Genomic DNA, 25558 nt, shown 5'->3' with positions numbered 1-25558 from the left:
TACACGTTTTTCACTAAAACAAGGTTTTTTTAACATTGTTAGTCAAAAATAAAACATATCCACAAAAGGGAGCTGATGTCAGCTATTAATAACTAGTAGCACACCCAAGGAAAAAAGACACGGAAAGTATCATTATTATAGGGCAGATACATGGCACGCACACTCTGGAACTTGTGGCAAATTTAAATTGAAGCATAATTCTATTTGGAAGTGAGCACTGTATAAACAAATTTTGTTTACTGAAATGTGCGAAACAGAGTATTTGTGTCTTTATCACTTTGAGCTGCTACTAGTAGCTCATAATGCACTAGTAAAAGAACCCATAAGAGTAATGGTTCTTATTTTTTCTCAGTTAAATCTGAAAAATAAAAATCTGTTCAGATGACATTACCTCTACATTAGGTTGTCCGGGAGTGGATACAGGAGGGATCATTGGCCGGGGATAAGATGGTGTGGCTGCAGCCTGTGGGGGCAAAGGCGCTGTGGGAGCGGCTGGCAGGGCGGGGGTGGGTCTGGGTTCAGTGATCTTGCCCGTCTGTTTCAACTGGACCAGTTTGAGAGCATCCCTGGAGATAAGGGAGTTAGATAACCATGATTAGCAACCAGGAATACAAGAAAGTTCAGAAAATGAAGGCTATGTGTAAAGGGAAGATAAAGGAAATGAGTATTTTTTTGGGGAGAGAGGTGTCTTTTGGCAGATAAGCAATTCATAAAGTATACCCTCATTCTTAGTACTTGTGAAATAATTTTCACATAGCATTCACAGAGTGTTAAGCTTACTGTACATATGACTTTCATTAGGATATTTACTAAAGCACTGGAGCAAATTTGACTGTTTATGGCCAGGAAATCATACGACTTAAAATTATGCCCAAATGTTATCAGCACAATCTAATGTAATAAACCTAACCCATAAAAGCATTTAGAATGAAAAATAACTAAACAAGTAACAGACTTGCTTTTGTATTATTCTGCAAAACAAAGGTGTCTTTGTTTATTAAAAGGATATATAGTTAGACTACCATGTCAAGCTCTCAGTGCATTCTAAGTTATCGAGGCATAAAGTCATGTATTTCCTTACACAAAACAGCTTTTTTGAAAATTTTAATCTGACAATTCAATAGTACTTAAAAATATCCTACATTAAAAATGTTTTAAACTTAATTTTTTTAAACAAAGAAGATTTTACATAATCTAAAAATGGCTTCAGGGTGACATAAATCCAAAGGCAATTTATATTTCTGAAATGTCTTAAATGCAGTTAGTGATCTGGTATTATCACATGGTAGGAAGAATGTTAACTCTGAGACTGCCCAATATTGCTGTTCCTGGTGTATACCCCCCACATCATCTCTCCTGAGTGTAGCTGGGCCTGTGAACATGATGGATGTCACTCCCATGATTAGGCTGCCTTTGAGGACAAAGTGATGGATTTTGTAGACATATCCATTAAGGCCCTAAATCAGTGACATTGAGTTAATCAAAAAGCAACCTATCCACGGTTCAGTCTTTAAAAGGAAGAGAAAATTCCTAAAAGAAGAAATCTGAATGGAGAAAAATTCTTTTACTTGCCTTGGAGAAACAAACAGGCATTTAGGAACTGTCTATGGAGATGACCACATGGAAAAGATCTGAAGGAGGCCTCCAGGAGGTGAGAGGAATCTCTGGATGAGAGCTAGCAAATAAACAAGGGTAAGAATTCTACTACCCAAGGACCTGAATCCTGCTAACAACCATGTGAGCCTGGAAGAGAGCTCCAACCTGCAGATGAGACCCTACTCCTGGCTGACACCTTGATTTCAGTCTTGTGAGACCATGGGTCAGAACCCCAGCCATGCTGGGCCAGGATTTCTGATCCACAGCACCATCAGACAGTAAGTGGGTGTTGTTTTAAACAGCTACTAAGTTTGTTGCAGTCTGTTATGCAGCAATAGAAAAGTGACACAGGAATGCTCCTGCCTGGGGGACATCAAGGGAGGGATCTCCCAAAGTGTACACGCACATTTTTAAGGAAGGAGAAACCATGCTTTGTATATCAGGTCCAGAAAGGGATCCATGAACTTAATATCAAGTGCAAGTAACTTACTTGCTTCAAAGTTAAAGAACTGACATTTAAGATAAGATGTCAGACTGATAAAGAAGTTTCAAATCATCCTCGACCTTTAGGTTAGGAAAGAGGGAATAAAAGTGGAAAAATGAGCCTCCTGTGTACCTATTGTGGTTATGTTAATTACATAATCTTACACCACCCATGTGAGAGGATACTACTTCCTCCCTTATTTATAAATAAGTAAGTAGGTTCAAAGAGGTTAGAACACAGGAAACTCTACTGTAACGGACTATGTGGGAGAGGAGTATAAAACAGACTAGATACGTGTATATGTCTAACTGATTCACCTCGCTGTACACCTGAAACTAACACAACGTTGTAGATCCACTATACTCCAGTAAAAGCTAAAACAAACAAACAAAAACAAACAGGTTCCATTCCAAGTTAGTACTTGTCAAGCACCTACTATTATCCTAGGTGTTGAAAACACATGGACACGTCCCATCAAGGAGTGTTATTCTATAGGAGAGTCAACACATTAATCAAGTAAACAAATGAACAGATAGCAAGTGAAGAAAATAAAGCAGGGTAATGAGGTTGAAAGTCATGGGTGAGAGGAGGTGTTATTTTAAAACAGGATGGTCAGGGAAGGCCTGAAGACATATTATTTCTGTGAAGGACATGAAAGAACAAGTCTCAAGAACAGCTGGGAAAAGCATGTTACGAGGCAGAGAACAGCCAAGTGCAAAGGCAGGGAAATTAGGGCTTCTAAGAACAAAGCCCAGTGTAGGAGTGCAACGGACACAGCAGAGAGGCTTTACAGATGACGCTGAAGAGGCAGGCAGCCAGGAGCTGCCAGGGCTGGGAACAAACCTTGGTGTGACCAACTCCAAAGCCTCTGTATTTTCTACTACTCTTCTAATACCTATGCAGAGGATGTCAACTAAACTAAGGCAGAGTCAGAACAAACTGTTCTCATAAGAAAAGACTAGAATAGAATGAAATAAGCCTACCTCAGACTGACAGCAATTCTGGAACTGAGGAGCCTGTGGGCTACAGACCACAGGGTTGTAAACAGTCAGACACGACCGAGTGACTGAGCATGCATGTGTGCTGTGACTGAATGAAGAAATGCTTTATCTACCTCGTCTATATATGGAGCTAAAAGTAGGACCTTCTGACAAAGGCCCTTCATCCGACACACAAAATTAACAGGAACATAACTGGAGGCAATGCTGGTGCTCCGAGGTTGAGCCACACCATGGTGGTGATGACAGAAAGACTGAGTGTCCCAGGGAATGAGCTTATGTACTCCTAAGGCTTTTGACCACAGCTTACTCCTGTTTAGAAGTTAACTTTTAATTTACACTGATAGTTCAGTTTGTAAAGAATCCGCCTGCAATGCAGGAGACCCCGGTTCAATTTCTGGGTCAGGAAGATCCACTGGAGAAGGGGTAGGCTACCCACTCCAGTATTCTTGGGCTGCCCTCGTGGCTCAGCTGGTAAAGAATCTGCCTGCAGTGTGAGAGACCTGGGATCCATCCCTGGGTTGGGAAGATCCCCTGGAGAAGGAAATGGCTACCCACTCCAGTATTCTGGCCTGGAAAATTCCACAGACTGTATAGTCCATGGGGTCGCAAAGAGTCAGACACGACTAAATGACTTTCACTCACTTTAACTTACTTATGATATTTATAACCAGAAGTGCCATTTTTCCAGTTGATTGTGACAATTTATAGATGAAATAAATGACTGCCCTATATTCGCTAGGGATATATGTCATGAGTCAAAACTCTGGCCACATAGATAAAAGTGTGAGCACTGATATAAAACAGACTTTTTATTGATTTTAAAAAATGCCTTTAACAAAAGATATTTTGCTTTTAAGAGTTCTTACAAGTCACAGTCTAACATTACTAGTCCCCTTTCATCACCTAAGGTAATTAAATATGTCTCTCTAACAAAATCTATTATTAATCTGGGTATTAAACTAAAGTTCAGCATCACAATGGCATATACAAACACATTGATTTTCTCATTCAGGGATCACTAGTGCACCCTCAGTAATCGGTTAAAAACAAACAAAGCAACAACAACAACTCGAGGAAACTAAAAAAAATCTAAAATAATGCCTAAATATATCTACTTAAAAAAAGAGGTTGGTCAGACTAAATATACTTTTATTTCACAATCAGCATAACTATTACTTACTATTTTCATCAAGAAAAGGCAGTTTAGGTTCATCTCTAAGAGTCATTAATCATAAACAAGTAGCAGAAAATAAATTCTGGCCACAGGCTCATAGTAAACTTTTGTTGCTAAGTTTATACTTATATACCTCATAAAGGATGAATGTTAATCACTGGTTAATAACAGCCAATAATTCAGTTTCTGCCATGCAGAGAATTACTTTAATGCTTTCTGTCCATTAAATAATCAATCTAAGCTTGAAGAATTAGGTGGACATTAAAAAAATTAAGAGAAAAACTGATACATCACCCACTTCTGCAGAAAGGCAGAGGAAGCTTTGGGCATTCACTTAGGGTAGAACCTTCTCTACCAGATCCCTTAATTCATCTCGGTGTGCTAAGAATTAGTTATAAAAAGAAATACTACTGAAAACATATGACACGACTATCATGCCGACTATACTGCATCTGTGACACTGTGACATGAATACAAGCATTAGCTACAGCTATGATTTAAGACACAGATACACCAAAGAAGCTAGGCTGCAGGCCAAGAATGTAAGTGTGTTCTGCCTCCAACAGCGTCCTTGGCACTTCTTTTCTTAAAATTATGTTACATGTATAGGCCAAGTCAAGTCTATGTGCTTTTGCACATATATATTCTGGGCAATATGTCTGCTTAATGCAACATTAAAACAGCAACCAGGACACTTTGATTTTCTTCATAAACACAATGGATCAGAAGTAACTCCCTCTTTTCTCTTCTACTTGAATTTTCAGTTGACAACGTAAGGAGAAAGGATGCACCTCAACAATGTGTACTAAGGCATTTGGGGGCAGCTTATGCCAAAGCCTGCAATTTCTCAGTCTTACCACAAGTAAACCTTTCTGTAGATGACATGGAGACAAATTTTTTCCAAAGCTCACCTCAGTGTTTAACTCAAAACATAGGCATCTTTAGTGGTATACAAGCATGCTTTAAGGATCCATTTTTCCCATAAAATCTTTTGTAATATGTCACAGTTTGAAGACTGAAGGTTTTGACTCTCTTATGGTAGAGGTTTAAAGAATAAGGGCAGGGAAAGGATCAGGTAACAAGAAGACAAAGACGGCAAAGATATCAAAAACATAACTCTGCAACAGTGCTTCCTTTAGGGTACCCAATAAGATAACACCATTCTCTCCTCCTTAGGAAATGTTAGACCTACTATGATGACTTTCAACTTGGGTTTAAAAAAGATCTTTATTCATCATTTATGTATTAAGCACATACGGAGAGAAGGGAAAGAAGAAGAAAATTCTACTTCTTTATCTCACTGCTCTCACACCACTGCTCTGCCCTCTAAGCTTCAAGAGCCTTTTCTCAGATCCCTTCCTCCTTGACTCACATACATCTCCTAGATACCTTCCAACACAGAAATGTGTGCCTTTTAAAATGTTTTCCTATTTATTATCTCAGTCATAACTTTATCAGTTTATTATCAAACTTACATCTCTTGTTCTGAACTGTCTCCAGAAACGCATCTCTGCCTCAGTGACCCTGATATCTGCAATCTGGCTTGTTGGCACTGACAATAAGCTTCAAACCAAACACATTATTCATCAGTTACTCCATCAAGACAAGTGGTTCCACCAATCCCTTGTTTCATGGGACCAAGACATCACCTGGCCTAGGATCCTAAGTACATACCTTGAGTTGCTGCTCTCCTGCTCCATTCTCAACAGATTTCTGGATTTTCTCCTTATAATGCTGTCTCCATCATTTACATTCTCACCTGTGTTCAGGTACTCATTCTCTCCTACCTGGACTACTTTATGAGCCTCTTAACTTATCTCCTTACCTCAAGTCTTTTTCTGCTCCAATGCATCTTTTACAAATTTGCAAAATTGATTTTTCTATGGTATACCTATTATTATTTGGCATTTCATCAAGTCTTCAACAATTAATTAATTACATATAGACTCTTTATCTTCTTCAGATATATAGGTAAGTGTATCATGTTATAAAGAAAGCTGTTTTGACCCATTTTTACAGAGACTTTTTATTATTAAGGTATAGGTTGGCAGAAGATTAACAAAATTAACATACAAGTAGAAGGCACCCCACTCCAGTACTCTTGCCTGGAAAATCCCATGGATGGAGGAGCCTGGTAGGCTGCAGTCCACGGGGTCGCTAACAGTCGGAAACGACTGAGCGACTTCACTTTCACTTTTCACTTCCATGCACTAGAGAAGGAAATGGCAACCCACTCCAGTGTTCTTGCCTGGAGAATCCCAGGGACGGGGGAGCCTGGTGGGCTGCTGTCTATGGGGTTGCACAGAGTTGGACACGACTGAAGCGACTTAGCAGTAGCAGTAGATATTAAATAAGGATTGATGTGGGCAAAAACCTAGGCTTAACTACCTATCAGGATTCTTTATTTTAATTTTTAATGGTTAAGTGAAACTTGTAAGTTGTTTAACTAATGATTGACTGCTGCCTTTCAGCCAGGGGTCAGAATAGCTGATTTCCAACTCATGTGAGTATGGCACAAACTTCACATTATGTGCTTTAAAAACAAATCAGTAAGGCTGAAGTACAGATAAAAGGATATCTGAAAATTAAAGCTATACTACTTTCATTAAAAGAAATATTCATCAATAAACCAGCGCTTTAATGAGAAGTAAAATAATCCAATGAAAAGAAAGGAAAGTCACCTGGTCAGGCATTGCCACTTAATAATTTAATAACTTTGCTCTATCTCAACTTGTAAAAATTTTAGCCAACATTACTGATCACTTTTTATCAACATTAGATAAACTGGGAAGAGTTTATTGCTTCAAAATGCTAACTCAATTTGAAAATTTAATATTACTCTAATAGGAATGTGGCATACACTACTACAGCAATTTCACATTAGTTCATATGCCTATTTGATTAATCTTTGTCTCACTAGACTAATTTTTGATAGAGCAGGTGCCATCTATTTCAATATGTTCTTGAAACTCACAAAACTTAAAATTAATTTAATATGATATAGTCCCAATAAAAATATCATAGTCTTCCTGCCTAACCCCACCAGTGGGGCTAGATAAATTATTTAAAAACCATTTGGAAGAAAAAAACAAAAAACAAGAAAACTGGTTTATTGAAAAATAAGAGAAAAGAGAGTGCTATCAGATTTTATTTAACTTATATGCAGAGTACATCATGTGAAATGCTGGGCTGGATGAAGCACAAGCTGGAATCAAGACTGCCGAGAGAAATATTAATAATCTCAGATATGCAGATAACACCATCCTTATGGCAGAAAGCAAAGAAGAACTAAAGAGCCTCTTGATGAAAGTGAAAGAGAGTGAAAAAGTTAGCTTAAAACTCAACATTCAGAAAACGAAGATCATGGCATCTGGTCCCATCACTTCATGGCAAATAGAATGGGGAAACAATGGAAACAGTGAGAGACTTTATTTTGGGGGGCTCCAAAATCACTGCATATGGTGACTGCAGCCATGAAGTTAAAAGACACTTGCTCCTTGGGAAAAAAGCTATGACCAACCTAAATTGCATACTAAAAAGCAGAGACATTACTTTACCAACAAAGGCCTGTCTAGTCAAAGCTATGGTTTTTCTAGTAGTCATGTATGGATCTGAGAGTTGGACTATAAAGAAAGCTGGATGCCAAAGAATTGATGCTTTTGAACCATGGTGCTGGAGAAGACTCTTGAGAGTCCCTTGGACAGCAAGGAGATCCAACCAGTCCATCCGAAAGGAAATCTGTCCTGAATATTCATTGGAAGGACTGATGCTGAAGCTGAAACTCTAATACTTTGGCCACCTGATGCAAAGAACTGACTCATTGGAAAAGACCCTGAAGCTGGGAAAGATTGAAGGCAGGAGGAGAAGGGGATGACAGAGGATGAGATGGTTGGATGGCATCATCGACTCAATGCACATGAGTTTGAGCAAGCTCCGAGAGTTGGTGATGTGACGTCAGGGAAGCCTGGTGTGCTGCTGTCCTTGGGGTCACAAAGAGTCAGAGACAATTGAACTGAACTGATCAGATTTTAAAACTTACTGTAAAATATTTCTAATGAGGAGTGCGGTTCCAAAAAAAAAAAAAAAAGAGGTACTAATTCATGGATAGACTGATGAATGGAATAGAAAAGAAAATCTAAAATGAGATGGAAATTGCTTTGATCATACACATGTGATTACATCATTAGCTCATACGAACTTAAAACAATGCAAAGATTCACCACTCTGCACACTAATTTTCTCCATTTATCATCATTTCTACGGTTCTGGCTTAGTTATCAAATTAGAACTCTTCTTCAGTAACGCTGCAATTATTAAAAAAAAACAACCCTTGCATAAAATACAATTTTAGGCTGACAAAAGCAATTAAAAGTACAAAATCGCAGTGAATTTCCTTTTAAATCTTACACTGAATAAGTCCTTCTTTAAACACGTTCAGCCATGATCATGATAAATACTGGACCTGGCTATTACAAAAAGCACACACATACTCTTTAGTGAATATCCCCCGAGGGCCAGTGGCTGTGCCCTGGTTAGCATCCAGCGCGTGCTTTTCCAGAATATTGCGGGCAGCTGGACTTAAACGGAACCTAAGAAGAAAATATAAAATTAAAGGAACCAATTAACACATTTGATTCTAAATGTCAACAGCTTTGCTGATAATTAGGAAACTAAAAACGCATAATGAACCTGAAACAACTTCCATAGACAGTGACAGTCAAATAAGTTAATCCATAATAATCTGGTTTATTTTACTAATAAGACACTTTCATACAGATTTAATTACTATTCTGAAATATTATCAGAAACTATATTGCTCCTTCATGTAGTTTTTATTATAGTAAGATATGTGTAAAATTTACCATTTGAAGCCTTTGTAGGCGTTTTTATTGAGTGGATTTAAGTACAGTAACAACACTCTGCAGCCATCACCACCATCCATCTCCAGAACTTTATCATCCTCCCAAAATGAAACTCCACACCAATTAATAACTCTCCATTCCTTCCTCCCACCAGCCCCTGGCAACCATCACGTTGCTCTCTGTCTTTACTAATTTGACTACTCTAGGTAACTTGGTTAAGTGAAATCATTCATTATTTGTCTTTTTGCGACTGGTTTATTTTACCTACATATCTTCAAGATTCATCCATATTGGGTCAGCATTTCTTCCCTTGTTAAGACTAACATTCCATTATATATTGTATATTATATACAATATATATTCCACATATATATTGTATATCGAGCTCTAATACTTGTCAGAAACTCAAATGCAGAGTAGTTAGAAATGTGTTAAAATTTGAATTCCATTTTATATAAGTTATACATTTGAAACTGGAATTCACATTACAGTAATTAGGATTCCATAAATAGGAACACAATGAAGTTTGGTACACTGAATTCCATTCTGGAATCTTAAAACCTAACTCAGGAATTCAATGCAGACACTAAATATTTGTTTTGCTCTCCACAGGATGTATAGGACCTTCATAGTACTTGGAATATTTAAATACTCAATATTATTTGTCTGTGGAATAAATGATGATGGTAAAATAATCATTCCTAGACCTCAGTTTCCTAAGAGAAGAAAGGGAAGGTCAGCAACTTCTTACTTAATCTACAAAGATGTTTTAAATGGGATAATGACTAAAATATTCTAAAAGTTTCATAATCTTAAAAAAAAACAATCCACAAACATTATTCAAATAAGTGTCCCTTGTGGCTCAGATGGTTAAGAATCTGCTTGCAATGTAGGAGACCTGGGTTCAATCCCTGAGTCAGGAAGATTCCCTGGAGAAGGAAATGGCTACCCACTCCAGTATTCTTGCCTGGAGAATCCCGTAGACAGAGTAGCCTGGCAGGCTACAGTCCATGGTGTCAGACACGAGTCAGACACGGACACAAGAGTCAGACACAACTGAGCAACTAATACTTACCATGTTCACATTTAGATCAGAAAATAGATTTAAGAACGTACCATTCTGGAGAAGGGAATGGCAACCCACTCCAGTATTCTTGCCTGGAGAATTCCATGGACAGAGGAGCATGGCAGGCTACAGTCCATGGGGTCTCAAAGAGTTGGACACGATTGAGTGAACTTCACTGTCATTTATTCAAATAAACATACTTACTGCAGTTTTCCTGGTGGGTGTTCCTTCTTGACAGGGGTAGCAATCTGTGGTTCTGGTGAGGGGGGAGGCACTGACGGTTTTGCAGCTGGTGGTGGAGGACCTGTATCTTTAGGAATTTCAACATGTTTCCAATCTTCTCCTTCTTCAACTAGCAAACCAATCAGTGAACCCAACCGTATATTTTTAGATCCTTCCGCCACCTATATTTAAAAAAAGAAAATAATTGCAGAGAAAGATTCATGATTTCGTGAAGTAGTTTATTCTTTGGATAATTCTGTACCTGTTAGAAATCTCTCTTAAAATGAGCTAAAACCTACATCTGAGCTAGCCTACCTCCTCCCTTCCTCTCACCATGTTCCTTGCCTAAGTTCCCTCACTCGCCCCTTCCTTCACCACTCTCCTCCTTCGTTACTAACGCTAACTCCTGAAATTTAAAAAAAAAACCCAGCGGAGAATGTCTCCTCTTTCTGACAGGCTTCAAATACGTAAGAGCTACCATTACCATCTTCCTTTTGATGTCATTCGGTACAAATCTAAAATAAGAGTTGTAGTACATATCTTAACTATTTGTCTTTCCCAGATAGTTTCCACAGTGGCTTAGGAATTCCATCTCATAAGGGATTAACTCCTTCAAATAAGACATATGCACTAAAAGTAAAATCTTTTCAGTAAACTTAGTCGCTGGAAAAAAATGTCCCATTGTATGGATGGAATTGGTTAATTACTTTGGTTAACAATAAGTGTGTGTGTGCACACACACGCACGTGTGCGCCTAGTCTCAGTTGAGCACAACTCTCTGTGACTCCATGGACTATAGCCCGTCAGGCTTCTCTGCCCATGGGATTCTCCAGGCCAGAATACTGGAGTGGGTAGCCATTCCCTTCTCCAGCGGATCTTCCCAACTCAGGGATCGAACCCAGGTCTCCCATATTGCAGGCAGATTCTTTATCATCTGAGCCACCAGGGAAGTCCATAGTAAGTGTCCTTTCCACATTTCTTTTTCCCCTGTATGTATAATTACAAAATCTAAGACATGAAGTAAAACCTCATGAATTTTCTGTCAGTATATGAGACACACGGCAGTGTCTCAGCTAACCATTCTTTCACAGATAATGTCAATTAAATGCATAAATAAAGGCAAGATGATTTTTTAAATGCAAATATATATTAAGCATTTTGGCAGGGTTAATTTACAAAGAAAAGGTTGATTCTTATTTATTAAAAGAAGTCCCTGGAGAACCTTCAGATGATATTATAAGTTCAGTACTGGAAGAAAATGTCATTGCTTTAAAATTTTCTATTATTCTCTTTCAATTACTTTAAATAAGGTTCATTAGAGACATACTTTAATGAATAATATACTGTAGGATGTTCACTAATACAGTAATTATAAGTAAAAGTGTGACAGCATGGGGTTGACATTTCTAAGTATCACTAATTTTCATGCTTATTAGTATGGGCACTATTAAAATAATAAGTTTTGAGAGTTAGGAAGCTTCCTAAATTTACTCATTACTGATGGAGCAAAATACATATAAAAAACTGGTATATAAAACTAAATAAAGATGTTTAATGGATAGCAGCTGAGGAAAAATGTTAAGCAATCCAAGAACAATTTGTTTGTCACTTACTAAAAAGTTTTACTTCTTTGGACTTCTCATTTTTTTTTAACTATGTCAAAAAGATGAGTTAAGATTATTAATAGGTTAGCATTTTTTCCTCTTTTAAAAATGTCTATTTGCTTGCTTATGAACTGCTAACTCAAAATCACAAAGTAAAATGACCAATTTTCTTAAAAAATTGATAGAAAGTATTAAGTGATATGAAGTCCATTTGATGTTAATTCCTATAAAAACTGAACCAGAAACAGATCAATATCCAAGTTCAAAGAACACCACTCAAATAAAAAGCATGTTTAAAAAAAGGGAAGGTTTATCCTGGAGATATCAACAGGTTTCTGAAATCAGATATTATACTGAATCTGAAACTGACACCTCACCTTCTGTTTCATTTATTGCAATAAATCATATAAATGCTTCCGTATATACACTACCTATTGATATCTTCAGAAGTAGGCAATAATGAGCATTTAGTATCATTTTCCTTTTCACCATATCTAAGTGTTCAGTAAATTTTATTTTTAACTATTCATATTTTTCCATTAAAAAAATGACATGATGGAACATGAAACCCAAATGCAATGAACAATGGTATACTACCACACAACTTGAATATATTAATAGAAAGTAAAATAAAACAATGTCCATTATAGTTCCATTTAAAGCCACACTAAAGTCCCTGGTGGCTCAGAGGTTAAAGCGTCTGCCTGAATGCAGGAGGCCTGGGTTCGATCCCTGGGTCGGGAAGATCCCCTGGAGAAGGAAATGGCAACCCACTCCAGTATTCTTGCCCGGAGAATCCCATGGACGGAGGAGCCTGGTGGGCTACAGTCTACGTGGTCGCAAAGAGTTGGACACGACTGAGGGACTTCACTTTCACTAAAGTCCCTATACAAACTTAAAGACCACTTCTCTTTTTCTATTCCCTTAGTGCCGTAAGAGATCTTTTAGAGGTGTGCTAATTTCCTGCATATATTTGCTTAAGTTGTAGTCAGCAAATATTTAAAATCGATGAAGACTTAGTAACAAAAGAATAAATTATGCTCTTTTCAAAGCTGTGTTGAGAAACCAAATGAGCCTTTGTTACTGCTCCGAGTTAGGACTGTGGGTGGATGTGCTCTGCTCTACGACAGTATCTGGAGCTTAACGATGCCTCAGAGGCCCAGGCACTTGACTTACTTGATCAAAACTCTCTCCTACTCTTGTATCACTGATTTCTTCATACTAAAAGAAAGAGTTTTACACTTAGTTCTGATAAAACAGCTCAATAATGCTCAAATATTGGATCTAGAGTCTGTCATTTAAATTAATAGGCTCCCCTCCCAATTTTTTACAGGTTCTTTGGGTTTCAGTGCTGGCCCTGCTACTGACTAGTTATGTGACCTTGGTGAGGTTTATCTCACCCTGCCTGCTTCTTCATCTGTAAAATGGAAATAATAATAGTAACTACTTCATAGAGATATTATATGAAATAAATGAGTTATATATAAGATACTTAGAATAGTACCAGACATCTAGGAAATGCTACATAGATGGGAAAGATGCTATTATTATGATTATAGTGGTGTCTTTCTCCAAGTTATGATTTTTTTTTGTATAACATATATATATTTATTTAAATTCATACCTTATATACATATAGATGGACATATTTATTTACTTCTCTCCTTCATTTTTTTTTCAACTTTTTGCCCTCAAGTTCTATCTGTGTTGTTACAAATAGCAAGATTTCATTCTTAGTATTCCACTGTGTATTTATACTCTAGTTTCTTTATCCAATCACTCACTGATGGACACTTGGGTAGTTTCTGTATCTTGGCTGTTGTAAATAATCCTGGAGTAAACACGGGAGTGCAGGTACCTTTTTGAGTTAGTGTTTTCTTTTTCTTTGGGTAAATATCAGAAGTGGAATTGCTAGATCATGATAGTTCTATTTCTAAATTTTAGGAGCCTCCATACTGCTTCCCATTGTGGCTGCACCACCAACAGTTTACATTCCCACCAAGAGTACACAGGAGTTCTCTTTTCTCCACATCCTCACCAACACTTGTTTCTTATCTTTTTGGTAGCAGCTATTCTAACGGTTGTGAGGTAACACCTCATTGTGGTTAGGTTTGCATTTCTCTGATGATTAATGATGTTGAGCATCCTTTCATGTAACTGTTGGCCATCTGCATGTCTTCTTTGGAAAAATGTCTATTCAGATCTTCTGCTCATTTTTAAATTGGATTGCTTGTTTTTTTCTATTGAGTTGTATGACTTCTTTATGTATTTTGGATATCAGCCCCTTATCAGATATATGACTTACATATATTTTCTCCCATTCCGTAGGTTGCCTTTGCATTTTGCTATGGTTTCCTTTGCTGTATAAAGCTTTTCTGTTGGATGTATTCCCACTTGTTTATTTTTGCATCAAAAAATCATAGCTGAGACCTATGTTAAGGACCTTACCAAGTTAGGGTTAGGATTAGGGTTATTTTTAAAATAAAAAATATACTCAACATGGATCAAGCAGGAACCTCTCATTGCTAAAGGTTGAAAATTCATACAAAAAGGCCCAGCCACGAGGCTGGCAGCACTAGAGTGTAAATAGCAGCATGTGAGACACTGAGGTGGTGAGGCCTATGACGAACTATTTCTCGATATACATGTACACACAGAGTCTGAATTCTATCCATAGGCCCAGACCCCTAGTATGAGTTCTCTTTACCAGAGACATCCCCACAAGCTGAAATGTATTATCTGCAAAAGTGCTAAAAGACAGCCCTCTAATTAGCTCACCAGTCTACCCAAGGATATGAGATACTGAAGACACAAAATATCTACAGCAGTGCTTCCCAGGAGAGAAATTGTTTGAGGGGCTTCACTCCATTAAAGGTGCTCATAAATACTGTGTGTTTTGATTTGACATTAAAAAATAATCAGTAAGCTAAAAAATTATTTAAATAGTCTTTTTGAAAACAGAACAGCTTGAGAGTTGCTAAGTGAGGACTGAAGGAGCACATACAATGGTTAGTAGAAATGAGCCGAGTCACACGACTGACTTAAAAGTTGGTTTAAAACCAGTCCAGATTTTCCCAACATAGTTTGAACCATTATACAGTTTGAAATTTTTGTTCTTTAAGGTATATATATTTAACTTACATGCACAATGAACAGTGGTTTAAAAGGAAGATACGTAAGATACAACAAAGGAGAAAACAAATGAACAACAAGCTAAAATGCAAAGGGGAGAAGAAACACTTAAGTCCTTGAACACCAGTGTGCCTGCCACTCAGGTGCTGGGCACTGTTCTTGCACAGCGTTCACTCATTTAATTCTCTTAAAAACCTTTTGAAGTGCTATTATTATTCCCACACATAGATAAGGAAACTGAGGCTGCGAAGGAAAGGCTAAATAACTTGCTCTAGATCACAGGGCTGCTAAGTCAGGAGTCAAATGCAGTGTGACACTAGAGACAACAGTCAACATGATCAGTACCGTGTCCGTAAATTACATTCACATGATCAAAACGATCACCTCGCACCTCAAGACAGTGCTGTTTTTACAAGGAAGCCTAAAAAAGAAGAGCACATGATAAATTATTTAATTTTTAGTTCGTGGGAAACACAGACTCATTTATTACTTTAATGTCATTTATCCATTTCAGTATTAAAAAATTTAGAACTGAGACTGTTTCCCATTTACTAGGATTTGCTCTGGGCTTTGAGAGGGTATTTTCTCAATTAAAAATACAGTCTGTGAAGACGAATCAACTGCAAGGTCTCACAACTTCAAATTTCAACTGATAATTTTCAAACTACAAAAGGTAATTTTGAAGAAGACTGCAAGCAATTTAACAAAATATAAGGGAGGGTAAGAGGGAACCTAACAATAAAATAAAACCACAGTGAAAAGATCCATTCTTTACTGGAGTGAGATACAGCGAAGAAATTGAATCAGAGGAACAGTACCCAAAATAATTACGATGTTGTTTTTGTAATAGGTTTCTCAGGTGGTTCGAGTAAAAGAATCCACCTGCCAATGCAGGAGATGCAAGAGACACAGGTTCAATCTCTGGGTCGGGAAGATCCCCTGCAGTAGGAAATGGCAACCTGCTCCAGTACTCTTGCCTGGGAAATGCCATGGACAAGAGAAGCCTGGCAGGCCACACAGTCCATGGGGCCACAGAGAGCTGGACACCACTGAGCACTACTTTTTGCAATATTCGGATGATCAATAAAGGAATTTTAAAAACGTTTTAATATATATAGATGTCAAAATTTAGAAAAAATTCTATTTTTGAAAATTGTTTTGAAGAGTAACAGCCTACCCCAAAATAAAAATCAATGACTGTATTGCCAGTCAATAAACTAAAATTTTGGAAAATTATGTTTAAATATGTCCTAACAGCTTACATTCTCTTCACTCTCAAAAGCATCCTGACCTGTATGACAAATTATATAGTAACCCTAAATATATCTGAAGCCAATCTTAAACTCTTCAGCAAAAGTCATCTTAATATTCTATTTTATTGTTATTTAATCACTAAGTCATGTTCACCTCTTCACGACCCCACAGACTGCAGCCCTCCAGGCTCCTCTGTCCATGGGATTTCCTAGGCAAGAATACTGGAGAGGGTTGCCATTTCCTTCTCCAGGGAAACTTTCCAACCCAGGGATCGAACCTGGGTCTCCTGCATTAGCAGACAGATTCTTTACCAATGAGCCACCAGGGAATCCCCTCCATTTTATTACTTTACCACTTAAAACATCTGCTATCTAATTTGCTGAATAATAAATTAAAGACTAAACTTATGAACTGATACATGTGTAACACTTTAAGGTTTTTACATGACAATTTACTAGTGTGATTAAATGAGACTTTAACAACTCTCCCATTAACTTAATTGGAAATAAATCATAAAATTATCTATACTGGCAGCACTTATTCTTTATTAATATTAAGAATGTCTAAGCTTTTTTCTGGCTCTAAATGAGCCACCAGGACTTCCCTGGTGGCTCAGACAGTAAAGCATCCGCTTACAATGCAGGAGACCTGGGTTCAGCCTCTGGGTTGGGAAGATCTCCTGGAGAAGGAATGGCAACCCATTTCCCATCAAGAATAAGAATCCAGTATTCTTGCCTGGAAAATCCCATGGACGAAGGAGCCTAGTAGGCTACAGTCCATGGGGTCGCAAAGAGTCGGACACGACTGAGCGACTTCACTTTTCAAGCCTTTTTTCTGGCTCTAAATGAAATACAATAATTAATATTTTATATTTAAACTGGAATTCAGATGTAAAAATTATGATTACTAAGAAAGGAATAAAATTGGGGTGGGGGAGAAAATAAAAAACTCTCTAAGACTATGGAAATAAATCCCTATGAAGAGCAAAACAGATTATAATTCTTAATCTTTCAAACGTGGGCAAACTAAAAACTGGAGTTTTATATCATTACCTGCCTTTTAATAAGCTCAATTAACCAACTCCTTGATTCTGAAAGTAAGATTCTCTTACATGTATTCCTATAAAAATCATTTTATTATGGGTACTAATGTGAGAATTATTCCAGAATGAAAGACAAAGGTGTAACTTGCGAATGGAAAGGTTAAGAATGGAGGGGGGGCGGTAAAAGGCTTTAAAAATATCAGTAATACCACCTTAATCTTCCCTCCATTTTTCCCCCTATAAAATTGCACGCACTGTGATATGAATATACTCCCATTCCTATTATCCAAAATGCATGTGGAATAATAATAAAGCCACAGAGCTCTAAAGCACATACAGCCTTTGGCAAGGAAACTGCTATTTGTACCACTAAAGCTGTTATCAATCATACCACCTCACACCACCTTTTCAGAACTTTGGGGCCCAGATGAATAGGTACGCCTGACCTAAGGCATCATTATTAATTTGAAATGTATTACTAAGTACTTGAGTGAAAAATGCTATCAATCCTGGAAGACTTTCATAGCCAAACAATCCAGAACTGAGGCCAAAGACACAGCTTGCCAAAAGCACACACAGCTGGGCTTACTACATGTGCTAATTCAAACATTTTTCCTTTACAAATGCTCCATAAATTAGTGAAATAAACTATTTTTGGTAAGAACATTTACTTTCTTCTAGTTATAAAGGTACTGAACTTTTAGTCTTCCATTCATACTTCCTCCTAGGAAGTATTTTCAACAATGGCTATCAATAGGGAAGATGTCAACTGAAAGGAATTTGACAAATGAGAATGCAAAAAATATTAAGTGTGACATTCCAAAGTACAGTCTCCGGATAGAATGTACAAAAGAAGGCATTATATCCATGGTCCACGTGGAGGTGAGCTGGTGGCTCAGGAGTGAGACCACATCAAGGGACTACTAAGAGATATGCAGCGTGTCTGCACAAATCACGCTGCAGAGGCATGAATGGACACTTAATAATGTCTAGTCACAAAAACCAACACCAATTATGAGATAAATATGCAGGCTGAAATGGGAGTATGGTCACCAAGACTGAATGAATAAGCGTAATAATAATGGGAACAGTGATGGTTACCAACACTTGGTGGGTGATAGGCCTTGTAATGAGCATATATGCATTATCTCCATCCCTACTATTACCCCACAACCTAGGGTATTACAGCTACCTCCACTTTACTAGGAACACTAAAGAATTTGCCAGTCATGACATAACTAATAACTGGCAGAACTGATCATCTATATGGATCAGGTAACAGTGTGGTTCCAGAGCCTACGCTCTTAGCTGCTATAGCACACTATCCATTAACTGTCCTAGAAGGTAAGAAACAAACATGCTCTATCAGTGAGTATACCATGTAACTGCAGACAGGCTTCACGCATTTTATTTCACTTACTATTCATATAAACTCTAATATTCCATTACAAGAAAATGCTTATTATAGAAAATTAAGAATATAGAGAAAAACAGAAAAAAAAAGAGCAGGAGAATCATTTAGTTCTACTACCCAAAGACAAACCTCAAATTTTTATAACACTTTATTCTAATCTTGTCTATGTTTATATTTTTATTTAAAGTTCTGTAAGACTGTAATCACCATCTATATATAATTATAAAAGCATTTTTCCAAAATATTTTGAATTTTTGTTAACTTATAATGAAATCACATTTTTTCCTAGGAATTACTTTTTAATGGCTACCTGATATTTTCTTCTGTCAATTAAGTAACCTCTCTTGTATTGCTACACATTTTTGTTGAAGGGTTACACTAACCTCAGCATGTAATAATACAACCAAAGTTTTCCAAGTAACAGCTTCATATTTTTAATTAGTTATAAAGCAAAGACTGTTGATAGAAGTTTTCAAAACTACTACAGTATATTAAAACTTAGACCTAAAAGGAAATGTCTTTGGTTTTACTAGACCCACAGCATATTTTCTTTTGCTCATGTAACAGAAAATATGCTATCAAAAGATATGAGTGTCAACAACATGCAAGAATGTGGAATATTCCATACACATATCTTTTTAGGGATTCCCAGGTAGTGCAGTGGTAAAGAATCTACCTGCCCATGCAGGAGAGACATGGGTTTGATCCCTAGGTCAGGAAAATCCCCTTTAAGAGGAAATGCCAACCCACTCCAGTATTCTTGCCTGGGAAATCTCACTGATGGAGGAGCCTGGTGGATTATAGTCCATAGGGTCACAAAGAGTCAGACACGACTGAGCACATAATCACAGATACATTTTTATGCAATAATATTTTAATCAATTGTAAAAATATAAAGGATGAATAAAACTATAAGGATGAGACAGTATCAGGAAACTTAGTGTGGCTTTGAAACCCACATGCAAGACTCTGCACAGGACAACTTCAAACTTCCTGTCTAGTGAAAGGAGATGAGCTGACTTTATACACCTTTCAGGCCTGGGAGTCCGAGGATGGATGAAGATAAGATTTCTCGTTTTCATAAGATTACAGTAAAACATTTCTTTAAAAAAAAATTTACCAACTACAAACTTGGAAACTGCAAGCTCAAGCTTTAACTATTGTTCTCTTTGTCTTTAAATTCACCTCGAACACTTCTCTCATCCCTCAGGTCAGAACGCTTCTCATTTTCCACTAAAGAACCTTCAATACTGAGCATCTTTATCATAGCTGAAATAGTTCTATGTTGTCTGATCATCACTGATTATTATTAGACCTAACACTGAAATATTTTAAATATCTGAACTTAAACTGTATTATGTAGATATAATAAAACACACAACCACAACAACATAAACAAAGAGGTACAAATAAACACGAACTCAATTTTAAAGAACTTGACAGTTAGGAAACCTTCATCCTGTTGAAGACAATCAAAATAAAAACTTACCACTATTTTGGCCAAGATGCCATCATCACTTGCATCTAAGGTTACCACAGCTTTGTCAGTCTCTATTTCACATAAGGCATCTCCAGCACTCACAGCTTCACCTACAAAACAAGACTGGGTTTGTTTTGTTTTTTAAATATGAATATTAGTTATGTGAGTTGGTGGGTGTAAAGTGTTTAAAATATGATAGTAAGTATTAAAATACTGGCTGTGGAATGACAAATAATTCTCACACTGTGTGTATGTTTCTGTGTGTTTCTGTTTATGTATATAAGCATGCTTTCTCACATTTTCCAAAAGCCCAATAATGACATAAGCTATATCTCTTATAATAAAAAAGTGATTACAGAGATTGTTGAGCAAATATTAAATCACATTTTATAGAGAATAGTAGGGGATGCATATCCTCCTCTGAACAAATCAATTCCAGACCCCACAGTCCTTTCTTTTGAATATATTTTGACTATTATTCCAACAGTTTTACAATTAATAACACCTCTTTAACATCTTAAGCGAGTTCAGAAACCCTGCTGGCACAGAGCAAAAATGAATAAAAACATATGAAGCATGATGAGAGAAAATCAAAGACACAGCTAAGGTCAAATAAGAAATGTTTCTGTGCAACAGAAATGGTATGGATATTTAAAAATGCTGAGCAGAACCTGACCTGCTGGCTTCTGGATCTAAAAGCAGGTGGTACAGAGGAAGGGTGATGCATAGTGGTTTTCTTTGGCGCAAAGGGAACTAAAAGCAGGGAACTACTCACATCAATTCTCTCCTTAAGGCTAGGGCTGGAGCAGGGCTCAACTTATAACAGGAGACTGATAAAACAGTGAACCCAAACCTCTGACTAGAACTATGGCTTTAAATCAGAAGTGTGGGTCTAATAAGGTACTAATAAGGGAACAAAAACTACCTGAAGACCAGGGACAGAGCCAGCCGCCCTCTGGTTCCATCAGTGCATCTGCCGGTATACCAAGGATCAACAAGACCCAGCAACATCCCTGGATTGAGGGGTGGGGGAGGGGAGACTCAGGAACAGGTGGGAAGACACTGAAACTAAAACAAAAACATTCCCCTCAAAAGTAAGTGGCAAAACGAAGTTCCAGAACAGGAAGAAATGTACTGCCAAGAAGGAAAGCCACAGAAATCAGGAACTGACTCAGAAATCCATTTCAGATGCAATCTGTTTAGTGCGACCCACCAAAGATTGTAAAGTAAGTATCTTAAGGATGTTTAGAAGCAGAAACAAAGGTAAAGGATCCATCACAAGAACAAGAGATTAAAAAAGAAAAATAATGTGCAGAAACAAAACTAACAGGTTGAAAGGAAAAAAAAAACTGAACTGAAAATTTTAGAAATGAAAAATACAGTGAATGAAATTTTATATATATTTTTTTTTAAAAAACCAGTCAATGGATATGTTCTAAGGTGAGGTAGTGAAAGAATGATTTAGTAAATTAAAGACAGCTTCAATGAACTACCTGGAACTTAATATGAGCATACAAAAAGTTAAGTAGAAAAGAGCAGCTAAGGGCATAAATTGAGGCTGCAGCATTTTGTCCAAAGGAGTTCCAAGGAAAGAGATGGGAGAGAGAGTGGAGAAACAGTGACTGAAGAGATGATTGCTGAGAATTTCCTAGAGCTGAAAAGAGATACGCATCTTCAAAATGAAGGAGTACTAAATGAGTTTACAGTGTGGTGATCTATGATGTATTGGCTAGGAGGGGATAGAGGGAGTCTTGGAACTTGCTGGAAATATTCTACATTGTGACTAGGTGTTGGTAACCTGGATACATGTGCATATAAAAATTAACTGAGTTTACACTTTGTGCAGGTAATACCTTGATAAAAAGAATTACTGCATACACGTGACTCCACATTGTAGATACACACTGTATAGAAGTTGCATACAATCAACAATAGAAACACAATCTTAAATGCTATCAGAGGGAAAAAAAATAGATTACCTCAACGGAATGACAGACTGAGAGCACACTTCTCAGCAGCTGCAATAGAGGTCAGAAGACAATGGAGTAATATCTTCAAAAAGCTGGGGAAAAATAACTGTCTAGAATTTTATATGCAGCCAGACCACCATTCAAGAATGAAGGAAAAGTATTCTTTAGATACATAAAAGCTAAGAAAATTTACCACTTATTGATGAGCTACTACAAAATGCAGTTTATCAAACAGAAAAGCAGACAGAGGGGGCCGCAGGGCCTATGCAACACAAGCAGCACAGGAAACGAGCGCGCGCTAACCAGCGATCGTTCACAAGGAAGCTTCCGAGGGGCTAAAAGAGTTTACAACTCAAACACTGAAAAAACAGCAAGGTGGGTAAGGTTATTTTCGGCTTGATAAAACATACAGAACTTTGATATAGACAGAAGAAAAAAATACTGGATAATTCTACATTCCACTGGCAAAATATAATTAAATACGTATTCTAAAAACTTAATGGTATATGCCAAAAAATATTAAAATGGAAGTACAACCTATACCATCCATAAAAGCAGGAAATATAGAAAATAACAAAATGTATTATTTAATTAAAGACAGATGCATGAAAAGAAAAAAGCAAAGACTAAAACCAGAAAACACAAAAATGGCAGAAGTGCAAACATACCAGTAACTGCAATTAATATAAATGGATTAAAACCACCTACTAAAAGTAAGAGATTGTCAAGACAAAACAAAACAAATCTGCGTAAATGTTGCTTATAAGAAACAGACCTAAAACAAAAATAGAATAAAAGGAGAAAGAAAAATACAAAACACAGAAACACACCCCCTTGGCTACTCATCAAAAATAGCTGGCATAGCAACATGAATAGGCATACTCAATAAAAGAACATGAAGGAAAATCTAAAACGCAGAAATAACAAATATGCTCTAGAAGTTCACTGTACTAAAACTCCTTCACTGAATACCAAGATTTTCACATAGATGGCTATAATATACCTCAGTTAAAATAGTTCAGAACAACCAATACAAACTATTTTAATGAAATAAACTGTTAGATATTTACTGAACACCTAATAGGTGCTCTTTGTCTAACCCCAGAGAGATTTTCCTGTTTAACCAATATTTATTGAAAATATATTATGGCACTGAGGATTCAACAGTGAGGGGAAATGGTTAAGGTTTCTGACCTCATGAAGCTTCCTTACTATCCTGTGACAAATTAAGTGGAAATTACAGTGGGATTAGGTGAAATCAGGATGCTATGGCAACATTCAAGAGGGGCATCTAATGCAGTTTTTGGTAGATGAGAGAAGGCTTAAAAAAAAAAAAAATCTGAGCCTGAGAAGATGAGGAGGCAATCTAGTAAAGGGGCAAGTGATCCAGGCAAAAAGCACAGCATACCCAAAGCCCCAGAGGCAAAAGAGAACAGGGAACTTCAAAGGATCTGGCCAATAGTACCTGAGAGAAGTGATGAGAGATTAGGCTGGTGAAGTAAGCAGGAATCAGATCCAAAAAGGAATCTTGTCTGTCACTCAGAGAAAGCTACTGTGCCAGATTATACAATCTCACATTACTTCTTTATCTGACACATTTCAGGGTAGTTAGGACAGGCTACATTGCAAACGGAAAGGAATCACATCCTAATACGTTTCTGTTGTAACCGTGGAAAAAACAACTGAAAGAGGCAACCTAAGCACCTAAATCCTTCTTTTAGACACCTAGGGAAGAAATTCTGCCCAAAGGAAAACTATAAAATAGTGTTTTGTCATTTGTGCTTGCCTGTTTCAAATTCCAAACACCCTTTGAAAATCGTTCACAAATTGTATCTCAGCCATAGATCAACCCAGATCATTTTGTTCCTATTCCTGAATCCCTAGAGTAGTTGTAATTAATCACAAGTTGCACTATGAAATGTTGCTGCTGCTGCTGCTGCTAAGTCACTTCAGTCATGTCCGACTCTGTGCGACCCCATAGACGGCAGCCCACCAGGCTCCCCCACCCCTGGGATTCTCCAGGCAAGAACACTGGAGTGTGTTGCCATCTCCTTCTCCAATGCATGAAAGTGAAAAGTCAAAGTGAAGTTGCTCAGTCGTGTCCTACTCTTAGAGACCCCATGGACTGCAGCCTACCAGGCCCCTCTGCCCATGGGATTTTCCAGGCAAGAGTACTGGAGTGGGGTGCCATTGCCTTCTCCATGAAATGTTATGCTCCTGCTATCATTTTTTAAAAATGGGTTTTCCTCTATTTACCAAACTATGAACTTCACAATAGGAATAGGATGCACCTCAGGTGTTTCATACTCTGCCTCATTCCCCAGGACTCCAGGTAGTGCCTCATACATAATGAGCATGAGATTAAAACATTTCAGGAAAAAACTGAAGTAATATCACAAATTCTCATTTCCTTATAAGGTATACATCAAACTGTCCTTTAAACAAAGCTGAACTGTTTCCTTCAGTTCTACATTTGATTTGCAGCATGTTTCTGACATTTAAAAACTCATGTATCCTGTCTCCTTATTTTAATTAAATGTACACCCATTCACAAAAAACATACATACATATTAGTTACACGAAAGTCATGAAAGGGAGATAAAATGTAAAGAAACAGAGAGAAGCATCTAATTATGTGGTGAACTTTCCCCAGAAACCACAGCAAGGTTTAAAACATTGTATTATTATGTAAGGCATAGCAATTACCCCTAATATCACACAACTAAGGTTCTACATACACATCAATAATCAAAGATAAAGTGAACACCAAAGAAAAATTTTGAGCCATGAGGACTCCAAATATACTCAGTTTCAGCCTTGGTCAACAATTTAGTGCTATGGAGAGGCTGCAAGGCACAGGAGTTACAAAGAGCTCTTCCAACACAGGCACAGGTTTATTCCAAGCCCTGACACTTACTGGTTGGTAATTTTGACCAAGTTACTTATTAATCTCTCTCTGACTCTAAGGAAGATTTTGAATGTACAGCCATTAGGGAAAAAAAGTCATGAAACTGCCAGTGTTAACTCTTCACATACCTCTTCAAAAAGCACTTCACAACATCTTTAGATTAAGAAGTTAGATATGTTATGAACGACCATTGAGAACCAAGATTCATTCTAGTTCCCTACTGCGTGCATACTCTTATTTTAGACAGATAATTCAACACTCATTTAGTACATAAGGCATTCATCAGTTAGCACGGGGTGTAAACACAACGGTAAGATGTGGCTCTGACCACAAGGAGTTCAGAGTCTAG

The 25558-nt window shown here is 37.3% G+C and overlaps 1 protein-coding gene across 1 annotated transcript in view; it reads right to left on the bottom strand.

Annotated features, from left to right (window-relative positions):
• PDHX (pyruvate dehydrogenase complex component X) overlaps positions 1-25558 on the bottom strand; it is a 72715-nt gene that overhangs the window by 16412 nt on the left and 30745 nt on the right. The window contains exons 3-6 of the mRNA XM_069554721.1: positions 20341-20441; positions 10388-10587; positions 8746-8844; positions 392-566 (exon numbers count right to left, since the gene is read on the bottom strand). Coding sequence (XP_069410822.1) covers positions 392-566; positions 8746-8844; positions 10388-10587; positions 20341-20441 — 575 coding nt within the window. The remainder of the gene's footprint in view (positions 1-391; positions 567-8745; positions 8845-10387; positions 10588-20340; positions 20442-25558) is intronic.

This window comes from Ovis canadensis, chromosome 15 (assembly GCF_042477335.2).
Source record: "Ovis canadensis isolate MfBH-ARS-UI-01 breed Bighorn chromosome 15, ARS-UI_OviCan_v2, whole genome shotgun sequence".
Lineage (NCBI taxonomy): Eukaryota > Metazoa > Chordata > Mammalia > Artiodactyla > Bovidae > Ovis > Ovis canadensis.
Note: the sequence above shows the minus strand (reverse complement) of the source record. Positions and strands in the feature narration are given on the sequence as shown.